Consider the following 16146-nt stretch of genomic DNA (forward strand, 5'->3'; position numbering starts at 1 on the left):
CAACAATTTCTACAGAATCTAAGTGCTGTGCCTTCAATGTTGAAATTTAAATTCATAAAAGACGAGAGAGGGAGTAACAGAGGAAAAGCAAACACAAAGAAATAATTCTGCTGAATGGATGAAATACTTTATCATCTTGTCCTGGCTGACGATTGACCTATTACAAGAAAAAGCTTCAAACACTGTATTTATGGCCTTGTTTGAATGTTGACTGGATTTGCCCTATGGTTCAAAATGAGATATACCGTTCACAGACCTAGGACAGTCTTGATATACATCTCAAAAACAGGTTCAGAGTGAAATGCAAATGGGAGGGAGGTTCCGAGACCAACTTAGAACTGAACTAACTGAAGTATCCCAAATCTGTCCAATTTCTGGACGCCAGAAGAACAGGAAAAAGGATGATGTCCTGTATTCGATCAGCAAATCCAAACCTGACCTTGCGGCTTAATTTCTAGGTCAGACCTATAAACTAGAGGAAACTGGCCGTAAAAATATCACATTAAATTTTCTCTCCGGCTGGGCTAAGACACGCACTGATTTGAGAGCCCTTCTCCTGTTTGGAGAGGGAGGCATCCCAATGGGCTGACGCTGCTTGCTAACTGTACTTCTCCAGCTACCCCTGTTGAAAAGAAGTGACAAAAATGAAGAAAATGAGCCACAGAGCCAGGCGACAGGTCCCCCTAGCCCGGCTCAGCATCCCCGAGGGCAGCCACTCACAAACACCCAGAAGAGAAGCGGGGGAAGAGGGCCAGCGGTGCCACCGAGCACAGTCACGATGTGACGAGCTGCAGGGCCGCGATTGCCCAGCCTGAAGCTCTTCCAGGCTCTTTCTGCCCGGTGCCTGCTGCCCACCCGTGACTTATGTTAGCGGGCATGATGAGGTCCTCAGTCCTACTCCCTTCCTACAAACCGCTGTGACTCATCACGCTCTTACCACATTACACACTCCCCCCTCATTTGCAACTGAAGAGTCCTGGTCCACCTGACTGCGAGACTCCTGCAAGCCTTTGATGCTCATTTTTAATTTGGTTATCATTAATAATTCTGTATCATCAGCAGACTTTGTCATTTTACTATTCATCCTTTTCTCCAAATAATTTATTAGGAACTCCACTGAAATTCTCCTTCCCTTTGTTCCCTGTCTTTCAACCAGTCGTTAACACCAGAAAACAACCACTCCTTATTCTTCAACAGCTTCTTTTCTTTAAGAACTTCAGCAAGCTTTTCCAAAGCCTGTACAACACTGAAGGTACTGTGACAAGTTATTTACATGATCACTGGCTCCTGGAAATACCTCCACTAGATTTCCGAGGTATGCCTCTTCTCTTAAGAAAGCCATGCTGACTCCTCTCCTGCATCTGCCTACACGCCTGTCGCTCAGCTCTCTACTGAAGCTTCACCCAACAAGTCTGTTTTCGAAGTCAGAGTGCTGATCTGTTCCCTGAAGCCCTCCAGGAGTCATTAAAAAATGTCATCTTGTTTTCCACCTTTCATTTCTCTGGCACTGACACCAGTCTAAGCACTAGGTCACGCCTCACTGCTAGTCACTTGACAGTTTTGTATCTCAGTTCCTTTAAAATTCTTGGATAAATATTATCTGAAAAGACTTAGAAGTGATAGTGTCTTGTATAGATTTGCTATGCAACATCTAATGACGATTCAGCTGGGTAAGGTTCCTCAGGTCGGTAACACCACCACATCCCCCAAGAAAATCTCCAGTCTCCATGACAAGTGCCAAGCTAGAGAAGCCAGCAGGCCTTTGGCTGTTACCTCGTAGCCTTTTTGCACCTCACCCATCTCTCCCTCTCCACACCCTGCCGCAGGTTTCTTCCTTGTGATTTTGGAGAAGTTTTTGTTAGTTTTATGTCTTTAGCAAGTTGTCTCTGAGAATTTTATTTTGCCTGCCTTACCATGGTTTTACATTTTCACTGCCCAAAAAGGTCAAACTCCTCTCCAGCTTTCTCATTGAGATGCAACACGTAGTTCTTAGCAACTCTTGTTACCTGCCTCTGCCTTTTAACAATGTCAGCTTTTTTGTACCTCTTTAGACTTATGTAGAAGTCCACAACAAGTTGCTTTTTCAGACTAAAATGCAAGGATGGATCCTCACTGAGCAGAGCTCTCCATCACTGCTTTGGTTACCTTTTTAAAGAGCCTGATGACATCCTCACTGATCTGCGACAGCCGGACGATGACATTGTTCATGAAGATGTCATTCAGGGTGGCGTGATCTCTGCTCTCCCGCCGGGTCTGCGTCAGAACCAGGTACCAGCAGTTCACAGGGGAAAGGAGGTGCTGATCTTTCCTAGGGAATTGGAGGAGAATAAATCAAAAAGGTCAAGCGAACAAGTCAAAAACACATGCAATTTCTAAATGAACGCTGACAGCATATTAACGCTGCCTTCCTCCACTGCAGACATCCACCAGAATCTGAGTGTGAGCTCCTCTTGGCTGCCTCCCCTCCCCAGAAACCACTGCAGCATCCAGCCAAGCACCCGGGGGCCGCTCAGCGCAGCTCGGCGTCCCTCTCCAGCCCCACAGCCTCCTCCGGCCGCACCGCTCCCGACAGCCCCGTCCCACCGACCTGCGGGCAGGACACCCTGCTGCAGCATCTCCTGCTGCTGCCACCCCTCGCCGCACCCTCCCCAGGGCCGCAGTGGTGCGATGGAGGTGACTGGCGCACCATGGACTCTCCACCAGCTCAGACCCACATCCTTTTGGCAGACACCGCGGAGTCATCGGTGCCAGTCCAGTGCTGGCCCGGAGCTGCTGACCCAACAAGGATGGCGGTGCGACCCGGCAGACACCCCATGCTCAGACACACCACCGGCCGCCCACAGCTGCGCCTCCTCTTCGGTGCAGGAAAGGTGCTTAAATATCTCTGCCAACACAGAAGCTCCCAGTCCAAATATTACACACAAGGGTTTCAATCAAGGCAAGGAATCCACATTCTTTGCCTCAAGCTGCTCTCTCCCGCAGCTTCGTCCTTATTTACCAGCCTCCCACAGCTGCCAGTGGCAGGACAGAGGGTTTCTGTGCAGGTGAGATGGATGCTCTCACGCTGACCCTGGGCACACACCCCCCCACATGTATCTATAAAAATATATATATGGATCTTTGCACGCCATCTGCCCTACACAGCCTAATTTTTCTGCCCTACCTTGACTTCCCAGGGCACCCGCTGTGCTTTCTGGCCCACTGCTCTGTACTTACACTTTATAAAGGTGCGGTCTGCAAAAGGTCAGTTAGCAACATGACAGTAATACAGTGCAGATACTCCAGGCAACAGCTCTGAAGGACCTGAAAATGTGCGAGTCACAGACAACACAAGAGCTATTCCCCTGCTCCAGTCAGGCTGGGAACCCATCTACAGCCCCGCTCCCATTTCCAGGAACCTCTTTTGGAGTTTCTTTCAGCCATTCGAGTGCTTCCCCACAGGGACACCTGCCAGGACACGAGCCCATGTACCACATCAGACCCTTGCTAAACCAGGTGCTTTGGAGGATGGTACAGGAGAAGAGACATCTCTGGCAATCCCTCCCTTCAAGACTTTGTAAAGGAGAGTTCTGCTTCTTTTTTCCACTTTGTGCTCTGAATATGCCTGTCACTTTCATTTCAGAAAAGAGCCCATTTGCCACGCAATGTGTTGTACCACATTCAGGCCACTAAACAATCCTGGAGAAAATGTTTTGCATCCAACATTAACACGAAGTGTCTGTGCACAACATGAATACATTCATGTATGCTGAATATTTACGATGGTCTTAACCCAACTTGCGCTGCAGACAACAAAGAGATTGCCATGAGCCAGAGCAGGTGCCGGGGCGGCTGGCGTGAAGAGTCCCCGGGCGCCAGGCTGCATCCTCAGAGTCAGCTCGTCCCTACCTGGCTCCGCTGGTGAGACCCTCCCGAGGGGCATCCCGAGACCCTGACTCGCCTGGAAGCCAGAGGTGGTCAGAGAAACTCTCTTTTGAGGGAAATTTCAGGAAACATTTCATACTTCATTAGAGCTTAACTAATTTTGGTGTTTCCACCTCCAACACTGAGAGAAACCTGCACTGCTCCCCGGGTACTGCTTCTAGCACTAAAGGAAATTCATCAAAACTGAATAAAAGTCTCCAGAAATGATACAAGTGAAACAAAACATTTCACCTTCTCCAACTGAGACACTTTGGGACGGATCCTCTAAATGAGGCAGCCAAGTGACTTGTTCCAAATGTTTCACCTAAACCATTTTCTCTGGTCAAACCAACACCTTCCTACAAGACGTGCTGGATCCACAGAATCGGCCCCTTTTGGGGGAGCCCTCCCCTGCCACCATCCTGCCTGGGCAGGTCTCCCCATGTGCCGACAGCCGTGTTCAAGCCCCAGAGGCTTCTCCCTCCCCAGCACCTGAAGACACCGGCAAGCTGATCCGGGGAGCACCCACAGCTTCGCCCAGACGGGAGCTGGGTCTGCTGCGTGCCCGGGCTCGGCAGCCTGCACACACCGACAGTGCTGGCAACGCAGTCGTGATGGAGACGGGCCTCGGGCCCCTGTGCTCAAACAAAACGGACCTTCCCAAAGTCCTGAAAGCAGAAAGCTAGCCCAGGCTCGCTGCAGCTACGCTGCGCAGCCGAAGCCTTCACACACATACTCCTCCTCCTCAATGTTCTCAGCCCCAGCACCGGGGCTGGTGCAGCCCACCTCCGCACTGAGCCCGTGGAGAGGAGGGCATGGTGACTCCAGAGAAGCTGCATGCACGCCCAGACAGAACAACCCCATATAAAAGCACGAACAAGTCCGTCAGCCCCGAATCACCCGGAGCAGCCCAGCAGCAGCACCATGGCAGCCACCGCTATTAAGGGTGGGCACAGCCTGCTGCACATGGCTACGCAGGGACAAAGGAAGAGCTGAGGAGACCGTATTTCTTAAGAGTGTCAAAAGCCTCATCAGAATAATGACATTCATGAGCAAGCTGGGGAAGCAGTGCAGATGAACCTACTAAAGGGCAGTCTGGAAGGAAAATATATTAAGTCTCTCTCAATGCAGACAAGACAGTGAGGACTAGGCAGAAGCGTGCACTGAAATCCAGCTGACCCTCTTAGCACTATCAATGCTACCACCAACCACCGGGCACTTGTGCCTGGGCATTTTATAGAGGTGGGGAATCATCGTCACCTGTAGACAGTGCTCAGCACAGAGCTGAGATGGGGGCTCCATCTCTGAACTTCCCGATCCCACACTGGCCAATTCCTTCCCCAGGACAGTTATCGCCCATGCATGATACAGCAGCACCAGCCCAGCACCACACAGCTGACAAGAAACAGTCCGATGCAAAAAGAACATTTGAATGGCAATTCATTTTCAGCAGACTTCCGCATAAGACAACAGTAAAGCCTTGCTCACGAGGGACCAAGTAAACAGACTAAATGGGATTTAGTAATATGGAATAAATGGGATTTAGTAACGTAACAGCAGAAATCACTGCTCTTGCAGCTGAAAAAAAAAATAATAAAATCACAAGGAGTTAGAGAAAGAAAAAGACTGTAAAGAGCCAGGAAGAGCTTAGTGCATCAGACAGGCAAACCCCTCAGTTTTCTGGGGAAGGAGCTAAACAGTGGCTGTAGTCTTTGGCCACTGAATTGAATGACACTCGTTTCATCTTGAGCAAAGGGCTGCTGAGAGACTATTTTATGGACACCGCTGTCAGAAGAAGAGACAGAGACAAATGCTATGGCCAGGGAAGCAAAGGAAGGGAACTCAGCTGCACGGGAAGCAGCCAGGACCAGCTCCTCCGGCAGCAACGGGACGGGGGCCTTCACAGGAGCCTTGAAGGCATGGCCACCAGCCAGTCAGCGTAGCAGCACGAGCCATGTACCCTTGCCACAAAACACTGTCACCTCCAGACTTAAATTCTGCCTTGAGTTTGTGGGGTTTTGGTTTTTTTTCCAGATTTTTTTTTGTTTTAGCCAAGCTTGAGAGTGTGGTTAAACTGAAAAGAAGCTGCTTTTGGAAACTTGCGCATATTCACACATGCATGGATTTTTACAATTTTCATCAACGGTTTGAGTTTCACACAATTCCAGCATCCAGTTCATCTATTTCGAAGCTTTGTTTCAAAATATTTCCACTATGGATTTGCCTAGCTTCAACGCTGTATGGACGTGTAAACAGAAAACACACATACTTCATTTTTAAAAACTGCAATAAATTAGATTTCCAGAAACTGCTTCCAAGTCTGAGCCTGTAAGCAGGTCTGTGCGCTATGTGAAACACTCTGACATCTAAGGATCAGACTACATACAGAAACCAGGCTTTATAAAAATGGGCCTACCATTATTTGCACAATCAAATCAGTGGCTGAATTCAACCTCTTAAAAAAAAAAAAAATACCCAAGGGGCTTGACTCCTTCCTAGTCCCTGATTCATGCTTGTATTGTACTGCTCAAAGAAGTGCATAGTAAGTCTAATTTGGGAGCACAGGTCAGTAATTTTGTGGTGAAAGTCTTGGAAAAAGAAATTTCTGGTTCTTTTTGTGAACCCTGCACAAGGTCACCACTGATGCTATTTAGTTTACTCCACTTTTGGACTGTGCAGCTACAATCAGCGTTCGAGGCAGTCTCTGGCCCACCACTTTGGTCCGTTTTCCCCCTGGAACCACCTGCTTACTTGAACTGGTGCTCTCTGGAGCTGCGTATCTTGGAGGAGAAGCGCTCAGCCAGTTTCTCCAGGCTCCTGGAGTACTCCAGCTCGATCTCGGCCTTCCTGCGGAAGAACTCCTGCAGGTCCTGCAGCAGCTGCAGGCGCGACTCCGACTGCTGCTCCAGACATTTGAACTGCTCGACAAGCTGGGTTCGGATTTCTGCACGCACACAAAAGAGGGGAAGAAGAAAATACGTCAGCAACAAACACTGCCCAAGAGCGTCGCCTTTCCTTGTCGCAGAGCAAATGGCACAGGCACTACAGAGCAGGCTCCCTTCGCAAGCTCAAGGCTTGCTACAGCCCACAGATATTTTTTCCAAGTGAAAGCTGAAGAATTTCATTCACTGGTCTCACATTAAAACCTCCTTCTTTGTCAAAATAAACAACTGCGTAAGTACACAGAGACCAACCCTCAGGGCTTCTCAACTGCCTTTCTGAAACTAGAAAGTGATACTTCAATTTATCTCATACTACCTGAAGTCCTGTATTCCTTGCATATAAACTTAACATACTGTTTCTTGAGAAATGATCATTTGAATACCGACAGAACGGCTGAAGCGGCCTGAAGGGAGCTGGCACTGTAATCGCATACTCCTCCGACCCACGGCCCCCGCCAGGTCAGCTGGCAGAGCAAACCCCTCTTGGACTCAAAGGCTTAAAAAGTCTTTCAGACCCTCCAAACTCCAGCTCACAAAACACCCCAGACTTTATCTGTTCCAGGGTTTTTTTGCTTTCTTATAAGAACCTTCAGACGCCGTGACAGATGCGCTACAACCGCCCAGCCTTTGCGGCAGAGGGGCTCTGCGTGCCCGGAGGGAGCGGGGCCGCAGCCCGGGCGGCTGCAGCTCTGCCGCGGCATCGCCAGGGCTGGTCCTGCAGGGAAGGGGCAGCCTGGGAGCAGCAGACAGACCAGCACCGGCCCTGACCTCACACCGCCCGTAACCGGCCACCTCAGGCACACTCATTCTGTTCAGCACGTTCAGATTTAATGTTTAATGTTTCTCCTCTTTATACTCAGAATTGTATCTTCGGCCTTGGCCAGCTGCATTTTGAGAGTGCATCTCTCCCATGGCCAGTTTGCTGATGACACCAAGCTGAGCGGTATGGTGACATGCTGGAGGGATGGGATGCCACCCAGAGGGACCTGGACAAGCTGGAGAGGTGGGACTGTGTGAGCCTCATAAGGTTCAACAAGGCCAAGCGCAGGGTCCTGCCCCTGGGTGGGGGCAATCCCGTGCAGCCTGGCCGGCAGAGGCAGCTCCCAGGGGACTCCTCCAGCTGCTGGCACTGCCAGCCCCACCAGACCACGGCCACCTTCAGCAAGAGGTGCCAAGCCCTCGCCTGCCCTCCTGCGCTTCAGAGGGTGCTCGGCCATCTACAAGGCTTACCAGGCGGGGACTGCGAATATGAGCTCTGGGTGACTTTCTGCCTGGATTTTCTGCAACAGCAAGAGCTGAACTTTCTCAGAGTTATGGTGCAAGGCTGCAGCACACTGAACTGTCGCTGTCTACGCAACAGGGGGACTCAGCCTGTACTAAGGAGGAAGTCCTGAAAGTGGTAAAGCTCTTTGGCAAGAGGGCTAGAGCTCATCCTTCGTTCCTGCTGCAAATCCAGCATGGCAAGGTGACAAACAGTAACTAACCCGCAAAAGCCACAGCAAACTACAAATACCTGTACTGCCTGAGCACACGCACAGGAGATCTGGGAAGTAACTGGGAAGCTCAGTGACCTGAACCAAGATGATACAGTGGTGTCATTCCAATGTGTGAAATAATCTTGAGTATGCATATATATATACACACACAGACATATATATACACATGTACGTATATATGAAAGAAAGTGTGTATATATATATATATATATACACACACACACGCAGGGCAGGCTAGCCTTACTGGTCCCCTGCCAGCATCAGGCTGTCCCACAAGTTCACAGCAACAGCAAGGTCCTATCCAGACAATCATTACTTCATACGGGATGCTGAATTGATAAATTAAGAAATGATCATGCAAAGCACTGACTGAAATCACAAAAGATCTATGGACAACTTCAAGCTCTTTAAATTTGTGAGGATCCCACGTGGAGGGGGTTAAAATTGCCATTATAAGAATCTGGTATTTTTCAACATTTCTTCATAGAACAGCTGTCACGCAAGACCGACCCACTCGCAGCCTGACAGGTGAACTTGGAGAGCTGCAGGAACAAGGACACCTGCAGCTATCTCATTACTGCGTAATTTAACGATGGCAGTAATGGGACTGGAGGCTGCAGGCTGCGTGAAGGTCACCTAAAAAGCAAAAGCTCCTTGGAAATAACGAATGCTGAAAACTCCAAAGTTAATCAGTCACTTTACATGAGATCCTCCACGGGCACTGCTTTTACACCATTTCCTTTATGTTCTTGATACTTTATGAAAGGATAGCACCATCATTCATAAAAATGCATCTGAGGCTCATACAGAGTCTGGGTGCAGGACTCTACACCCTGCACTTGGCCACCAGCAAAGCTATTTTCCGTTCCTGAAGTCTGTCTGGGTAAGTGTGTAACCACCTCTGCAGTAGCCAAAGCTCTCTAACTCGTTCCTGACCAACGTCCATCCTGTCTGCAGACCGGAGGACGCTGGACACAGGAGTCGGAAGGGCTGAGGCCGTGGGCAGAGGAGGACAAGTGATGCACAGCAGGGATGCTCAGCGCAACTGCTGCCTCGGTCAGGGCTCCCCTGGGACTCAGGGCATCGGCTGCGCACAAACATCAGCCCTCGCTCACAGCTGAGCTGCAGAACACCCTGAAGTGACAGACAATTCCACTATAGAAACAATGCTAGAAATACCCTTTTTAAAAAAAGCACACCAAAACCCAAAACCATTATATGGCTGCTAAAAGAATGGAGAAGAAGAAATTAAATTCTTGTTGCAAATGAGGTCTCAGAATGACTGGTGTCAGTGTCTTGGTCTTTATTCGTGTAAGAACACAAGCAGCATCCTATTCCTACCGCATCCAGCACCAGGCCAAAACACACTGCACCCCCCACAAACAACGCTGCTTCTCCACCCCCTCTGCTTCACATTTGCACTCATACACAGAAAATAGATTTTTTTCCCCTTGCAATGGCACTTTCTGCAAGGGCCGGAGGGATGCCTTAATGGCACACAGCAATATTTACCCCAGTTTTGCTACAGAGATGCAGGAGAATGCCTGGAGAAGCTGAGTGGGCTTCCAGAAAGCAGTACTCGGTCACCACACCTGAAAGCTGGTCCAGCCCGTGGTAGCTGTGCTCCAGCATTTGCTGGGAAACAGCCTGGGCTCCACGGAAGGATCACGCGTGCGCAGCGCTGCAGCTCTGACTCCATCAGCAAGACTGTGCTCTCAGGGGCTCTGCGCCATGCGAGAGCTGCGATGCCTTCTGGGAACAACAGGAGACGGCCACCTACGCAGTCCTGGCTTCCGACAGCTCCCTCCTCTCCACCCGAGCGCAGCCAGGACGTGAGATGCCAGGCCGGTGCTGTCACCCACCGCGCTCGTCACAACGGCTTCCCGGGGTACGGCTCACCTGCCACCACACAGCGCTGCCGCGCGCACACCCCCTTTCGCAGGCAACCTCCTTCCCCCTCACACAACTCCTGGGGTTAACGGTGGCACTCGCTGGAGCTGAGGGTGGCAAAGAGCAACCGCCTTTGAATTAAGCCTCTTAAAACCCCACTGCTACATTCCTATAAGACACAAAGGTACCAGTTTCATAACAAAACGTTTTTAAAATCTTATTTCCCTGCCGACGAGAGTTTCCTTCCCACACAAGGTCAGTGGAAATTTCATTACACCCCATATGGATTTTACATTCCCACTCCTGCTGGTGCCAACACAGGACTTGCTTTACAGCTCTCCGCTTTCCTGAGCGAGTTTGATCTGGATTTTTTTTTAAAGAAAATTAAAAAAAAAAAAAAAGCCACCACAGATTTGATCTCTAGTTCTCTTTTCATAGTGGATTACAAGCCGAGGTGGTCTCCAGAACAGCTCTTAACAATGCACAGAAATACAAAAAATATCAATAACACTTCTTCAATCTTTCTAATTTCCTACCTCTTCCTACTTTTTCCTCGGATGTGAGTTCCTGCTGCTCATCTGACCTTTGTGCCTGGCACACAGATTTCTCCTTGACTCTTACAGGGGTCACTCGAGGCAGTTCAGGCAACACCAACAAACACAGAGACTCCCCGAGGCTCCCATGGCTTTCACCACCCCCTGCTCAGAGCAATGGGAATGCGCAGGTTGTGCCCGTCGGAGCTGCCGCCACCAGCCCCCGCCACCAGCCCAGTGAGGGTCACCACGTCCTGCACACGTGAGCCCAGCGCCAGCCCCAGCTCCCTCTGCCCCATCGTCCTGCGAGCGCTGGCTCTCCCCAGAGCCCTGGTGCCAAGGAGGACTCAACGGTGGCACGACAGTCCCACTGGCTGGTGAGGATGCTCTTGGGCATCCAGACATCAGCAAGGCACATTTTGACCTTCATCAACAGAATTTCTATTTTTTTCCCCCCACTCCCATAACACGTTGCTTTGACACCTTCCAGGCCAGTACCACCTAAGTGCACGGAGGAAAGGGCAGCCTCTCCAGACACAGAGAGCCCACTAGACATGACCCTAAAGCCACTCAGCTACGAGCTGGCACACAAACAGAGATGGCCACTGACCCCAGGAGCTGTTGCTGCATGTTAAATGGAAAAGGTTTGCAGCACAAAACAAAATTAAGGGCTGCTGGCATAATTAATGCAAAGACAGAAGCAATAACAGGGAAAAGGACATTCCTCAGTGTTCCAGAGGTCTCCGTGAGTCAGCCGCTCACAAACACAGCCCCCAACAGCGCCAGCATTGTCCCTCCCCTGCTTCCATCATTACTTTGCTGCTGCATTTACAAGGCACCCTCCTTTCAATTAAAATTAACTTGGTCTTAAGGAGCCTTTTCAGACGATCATGAAAGACTACAGGCTGGCAGAAAAGCCTTTTTCCACCCTTCATGCCTGCTGCCTAGGGAACGGGCAGGAGCACTCGGAGGACATCCATTTTCTCCTGGAGACAAGCCCCACAGACGGTGCAGCCACCATTTGCTGTTTGATCCCAACACCTTCCACCCTCTCCCTTGAACCCGGCCTGCTCACGCACTGGAGACAGACAGAGCGGATCCCCAGCAAACCCAAACCCAACCGGCCTCTAGTAACATCCAGGGTGACACCTTGATGGGCAAGAGCTGACAGTCCAGGCCGAACTCGCACCGTCTTTACCAGCACTGTTTGCAAGCAATTTTCCAGCCAGCAGCATTAGCATGAGCTACATCCGTCCTGTCCGTCATGGGGGATTAACAGCCTTTTAATTATAACCTTCAGCTGAGTGCCAATTATGTTTTTCACATTAGACAAATATTTCTTCAGTGCCTGACCCCAAAACCTTAAACTCTGGAAGACAGAGCTAGAAAGCAGAAGACACTCACAGGAAGGGATCGCTAATTGTGTTTCTGTAATTGGAGGGAGGGGAGTCATCTCCAGGCATTCGACTGACGTGCCTCGCGGAGAACTGGCTCTTAGAAATGACTGGAGCAGGACGAGCCCAAAGCACAGGCAATTGGGAACAGAAAAGTTCACGTTTTCTTGGGCTACAGTAAGGTCTACAAAGAAACTGTTAACAACCTGATGGGTACGCGCCATCCCTCAAGGATCAACCCCTCCACTCCTGCGCTCTGGCGGCGGGTGAGCAGTCAGCAGCAGGTGTGGGGCAGGGCTGCCCCCACCAGCGGTGTGCCCAGAGGGACTGCCACAGCCGCTGCCCACGGTGGGGGGACGCAAAGCGCCCACCACCCAGGCGGGCCAACACGTCCTACAGCAGGAACCGCTCCCCGAGCGCCACTGGGACCGATCCCATGTCTGCCCACTGTCCCGGGGCAGCCGGACACAGCCCCTGCCTCTGCACCGCTGTCACCTGGCCAGACAGTCCCTCTGTTCCTCAGAGACCTGGGAATGAGAAACCCCCACCTGAGCGCTTTATCCTGGGTAATCAGAGAGTCAGTGGTTAGAGGCTGGTGGAGCAGTGCCTTTATAAGAACAGGGCACCTGGAGAAGCCAGAGTTGCTCTGGCACTGGAAAGACGGAGGGGCAGCTGGAAACAACAACCCAGGCCCAGGTTTGGACTGCAACCACTCTCATTTGCACTCCTCTTCCCCAAAGCTTTGGAATGAGCCGTTATAATCTAATCTAATGAAACGCTATCGGTGGTCAGCCCGACCTCTCTGGTTTCATGCTTCCTCAGAATGGCTACCAAGAAGTTGCAGCAATAGGAGAACAGCTTCTCCTCAACAGTTGAGGAGACATGTACAGACGTTCAGGAGACACTGTTATAAGGCAGCAGGTTGGTAACTCCTGGAATTCACATAACGTTGGCAGGTCCCTATTTACACTGAATAAAAATAATTTGGCAAACTAAAAGGAAATGTGATGCCTCTGAGAGCATCACTAGTAAGTTATTCTGTGAAAGCTAAACGTTTCTCAAAGAAATGACCCAAACTGGGCTCAGATCCTTTCTTGGTTCAACTAGTACATATGTTTTTTTAATATGACATTGTCAGAGCCTTCCTTGCTAGATTAAAAATAAGCTCCTTGCCATGAAGGGCAAAGCTCCCTAGGAAAACTCTCCAACTCTGGCTTCTGCCCAGCCCCATCAGGATGCAAAGACAAATGCCCCAGGTCTGCACGAGAGAAACAGCCACCTCGCAGTTTTTGTTTCTAAACTTGGAATTTATAAGAACTTTTAGTAGAAATCAATAAACAAAAGCCTAATCAACTGCTTTAAGAAGAGCTGAGAGCATTTGCCAAAAAGCAGAAAGCAAAACATCAAATAAACTTGTGTAGCTAGTCACGTTTCCACAGTAGTTTGTCTAAAATGCTCCTATGATTTAATTCACAATATATGAAATCACAAACAGTGCCAAAGGAGAACAACAGAGTGAGCCATTCTACAGACAAGGGTGCTAAAAAGCTCCTCGAATCCCCATGGACTCTGCTGGCTTTCAAGATTTGTTGCTTGTTTCCTCCCAGTTTGTTTCGTTCTGTTCATAAGAAAGGAGTTTCCAGTGAGAGCAGTCCTGTTATTTAAAATGCAGAATCAGACGTAGATAATGCAAGAAATTTGATTTCCTCATCTCTTCTGAAGCACAGCGGCAGGGGTGTTGGAGAAAACAAAATTCCTTGGCAAACCAAGGAGAGCAACAACGCTCAAGACAGGCTGCATGACTGCTAATCCATCTGGGGAGGGAACATCTGTAATGAGAAGATCTGGGGATTTGGCTTTTGTAAATATTTTCAAATCAATTAGCCCATATCACAGCCGATGACTGCTCGCTATTCTCAGGCCACGCACGTAACCATGTGAGACGTCAGCAGCAATCAGACTTCCCGAGGAGACATGCTCCAGCCACGGCAGCCTCCCCGGGGCAGCGGGGGGGTCACAACCACCACAGCCGCCCGGACCAGGTTTAACGTGGCCCAACACGGGGGAGCGTGGCCCTGCAAAGCCCCAGTGATCGGCCCCACCGTCAATCCAGGCTATGGAGATCCCAAATACAGCGGAAGTTCCTCCACAGTCAAAGACCCCCAAGAATGCTCACATCCCTCCACAAGCCAGAGGAAGGCTTCTGAGTGCGACAGAAGGGACGCAGAAAGTCGTCGTCCCCCCCCCACCCCTGCACAAGGGGGCTGTGGCAGAACAATGAGCGCCCTGGCTTGCGGCACACAATATCACCAACACCAGCTCACAGGGGGTCCCAAGACGAAACAAGCCTCAGGGGCACTTCTGCTGAACTTCTGAAAAGACGGACCTTCAGAGATGCTGGAGCTCGTGTGATCACCACCACGGCAAGGCCAACGCTCGTACCCTGAGGGAGCTCTGCATTTGGGTTGGAAACCACTACTCACCCATATGCCAGTGGCAGAGTAAAGCGAAGGCACTTCCCCACATTTTTTCAAGACTTCAGAAAACTGTTGTTTGTGCTGATGTTGACATCTTGGGCAGGAGATCGGAGTAAATCTCATTTTTTCCTCTCGTAGGCTGTTCACCTCATCCATTCTCCAGTGAGGACAATGCTGGCAGCCACGCACCGAGACCGAGAATGCTTACATGCATCCAAATAGCATACCTCTGACAACACAGATGATGCAGTGCTTTACAAAGAACAAAATTATTTGGGAGAAACCGTGGCCAATTTGAGCACTCATATTAGAAGTAACACGCTTATGTGGAGAGGTCAAGACAAAGACAGCACGCTTGGCTCCAGTTCGTTATTAACACACCGCTACTTCAACCGGTCCCACCCTCAGCTTACTGAAGGATATTTTCCATATGGTCTCATTTTTTAAATATAACAACTAAACTCTAGATGAGTGCCTCTAGATTAATGCAATTTTTACCAGTGGTATTCCTTATAACTATTATTATTCACTTATTCCTTGTGTCCTCATAGAACTCACATGTTCTCCTGGGCAAGAGAATCTCTGAATTTCAGGCATTGACAAATACCATGTTGAAATTCCAGCCCCAGCTGAGACTGTGGCAAAACTCCCACCAGCTTCAATGGAGCTAGGATTTCATCCTCTGGCAGTACACGGAGCAAGCGAGACAATCTTGTTCTCCGGCAGTTATTTTGCAAGTCCCCCCTCTTCCAGTAACCCCTGGCTCCAATACTTCTTCCCTCACACGCTGATAGGGGCCAAGCTCCTTAACTGGCATCAACCACAGCGGAAACCGACACGAGCAGCCGTACAGTGCTGTTAGTGCTGTACTCCTACTCTAGTAATTATGTCTTCATAATCAGTAAAACTTTTTTAAAAAAAATCAAAATAAGTTTGAACGAAGCAACCACCAGTTAAGCAGCAGAAAGTACGTTGGTTCACAGCTGTGTTTATTTCTGCTTGTCCCATCGTAGGTCAAAGCGACACATGAGACGAACAGTGTCACTTTTTGCCGCTGTACCCTCAACGCGATGCCCACAGCCCGACACCACGGCTTCGCAGCAACCCACACGCTCACTCCAGGGACAGACGCTCAGCCGGGTCCTGGCAGAGCCCGTTGCCAGGAGAGGCGAGATGGCATGCGGGAGCCAGCACCAGCCCCTGGACTGGTTGCAAAGTTCACACACGACCAACACACAGCAAGTTTAGGATAGACTTAATAAATAAGCCCAATTCTACATGTGCAAAAACTGGTGAAAAACAGGGGGTGCAAAAGCCCGGATAGTTAAGACCCGTGAAGGTGTGTAGCCTGAATTGAAACGCGAGAGACCGCGGGAGCCATGTGTGCACCGGCAAGCGGGACAGCCTGAAGCCGTGGGGAGCAGCGATGCTCCGGCTGGCAGAGCCGTCCAGTGGGGGGCTTGCCCAGCCCCACCAGCTGCGGCCAGACCCCCCCATGCGAGCTCCCTCCT

At 50.1% G+C, this 16146-nt stretch overlaps 1 protein-coding gene across 2 annotated transcripts in view; it reads right to left on the reverse strand.

The window, feature by feature from the left end:
- Positions 1–16146, reverse strand: part of SRGAP3 (SLIT-ROBO Rho GTPase activating protein 3) — a 122013-nt gene that overhangs the window by 56845 nt on the left and 49022 nt on the right. For both annotated transcript variants that reach the window (XM_054216181.1, XM_054216182.1), the window contains exons 2-3: positions 6655–6847; positions 2146–2308 (exon numbers count right to left, since the gene is read on the reverse strand). In XM_054216181.1, coding sequence (XP_054072156.1) covers positions 2146–2308; positions 6655–6847 — 356 coding nt within the window. The remainder of the gene's footprint in view (positions 1–2145; positions 2309–6654; positions 6848–16146) is intronic.

This window comes from Rissa tridactyla, chromosome 10 (assembly GCF_028500815.1).
Source record: "Rissa tridactyla isolate bRisTri1 chromosome 10, bRisTri1.patW.cur.20221130, whole genome shotgun sequence".
Classification (NCBI taxonomy): Eukaryota; Metazoa; Chordata; class Aves; order Charadriiformes; family Laridae; genus Rissa; species Rissa tridactyla.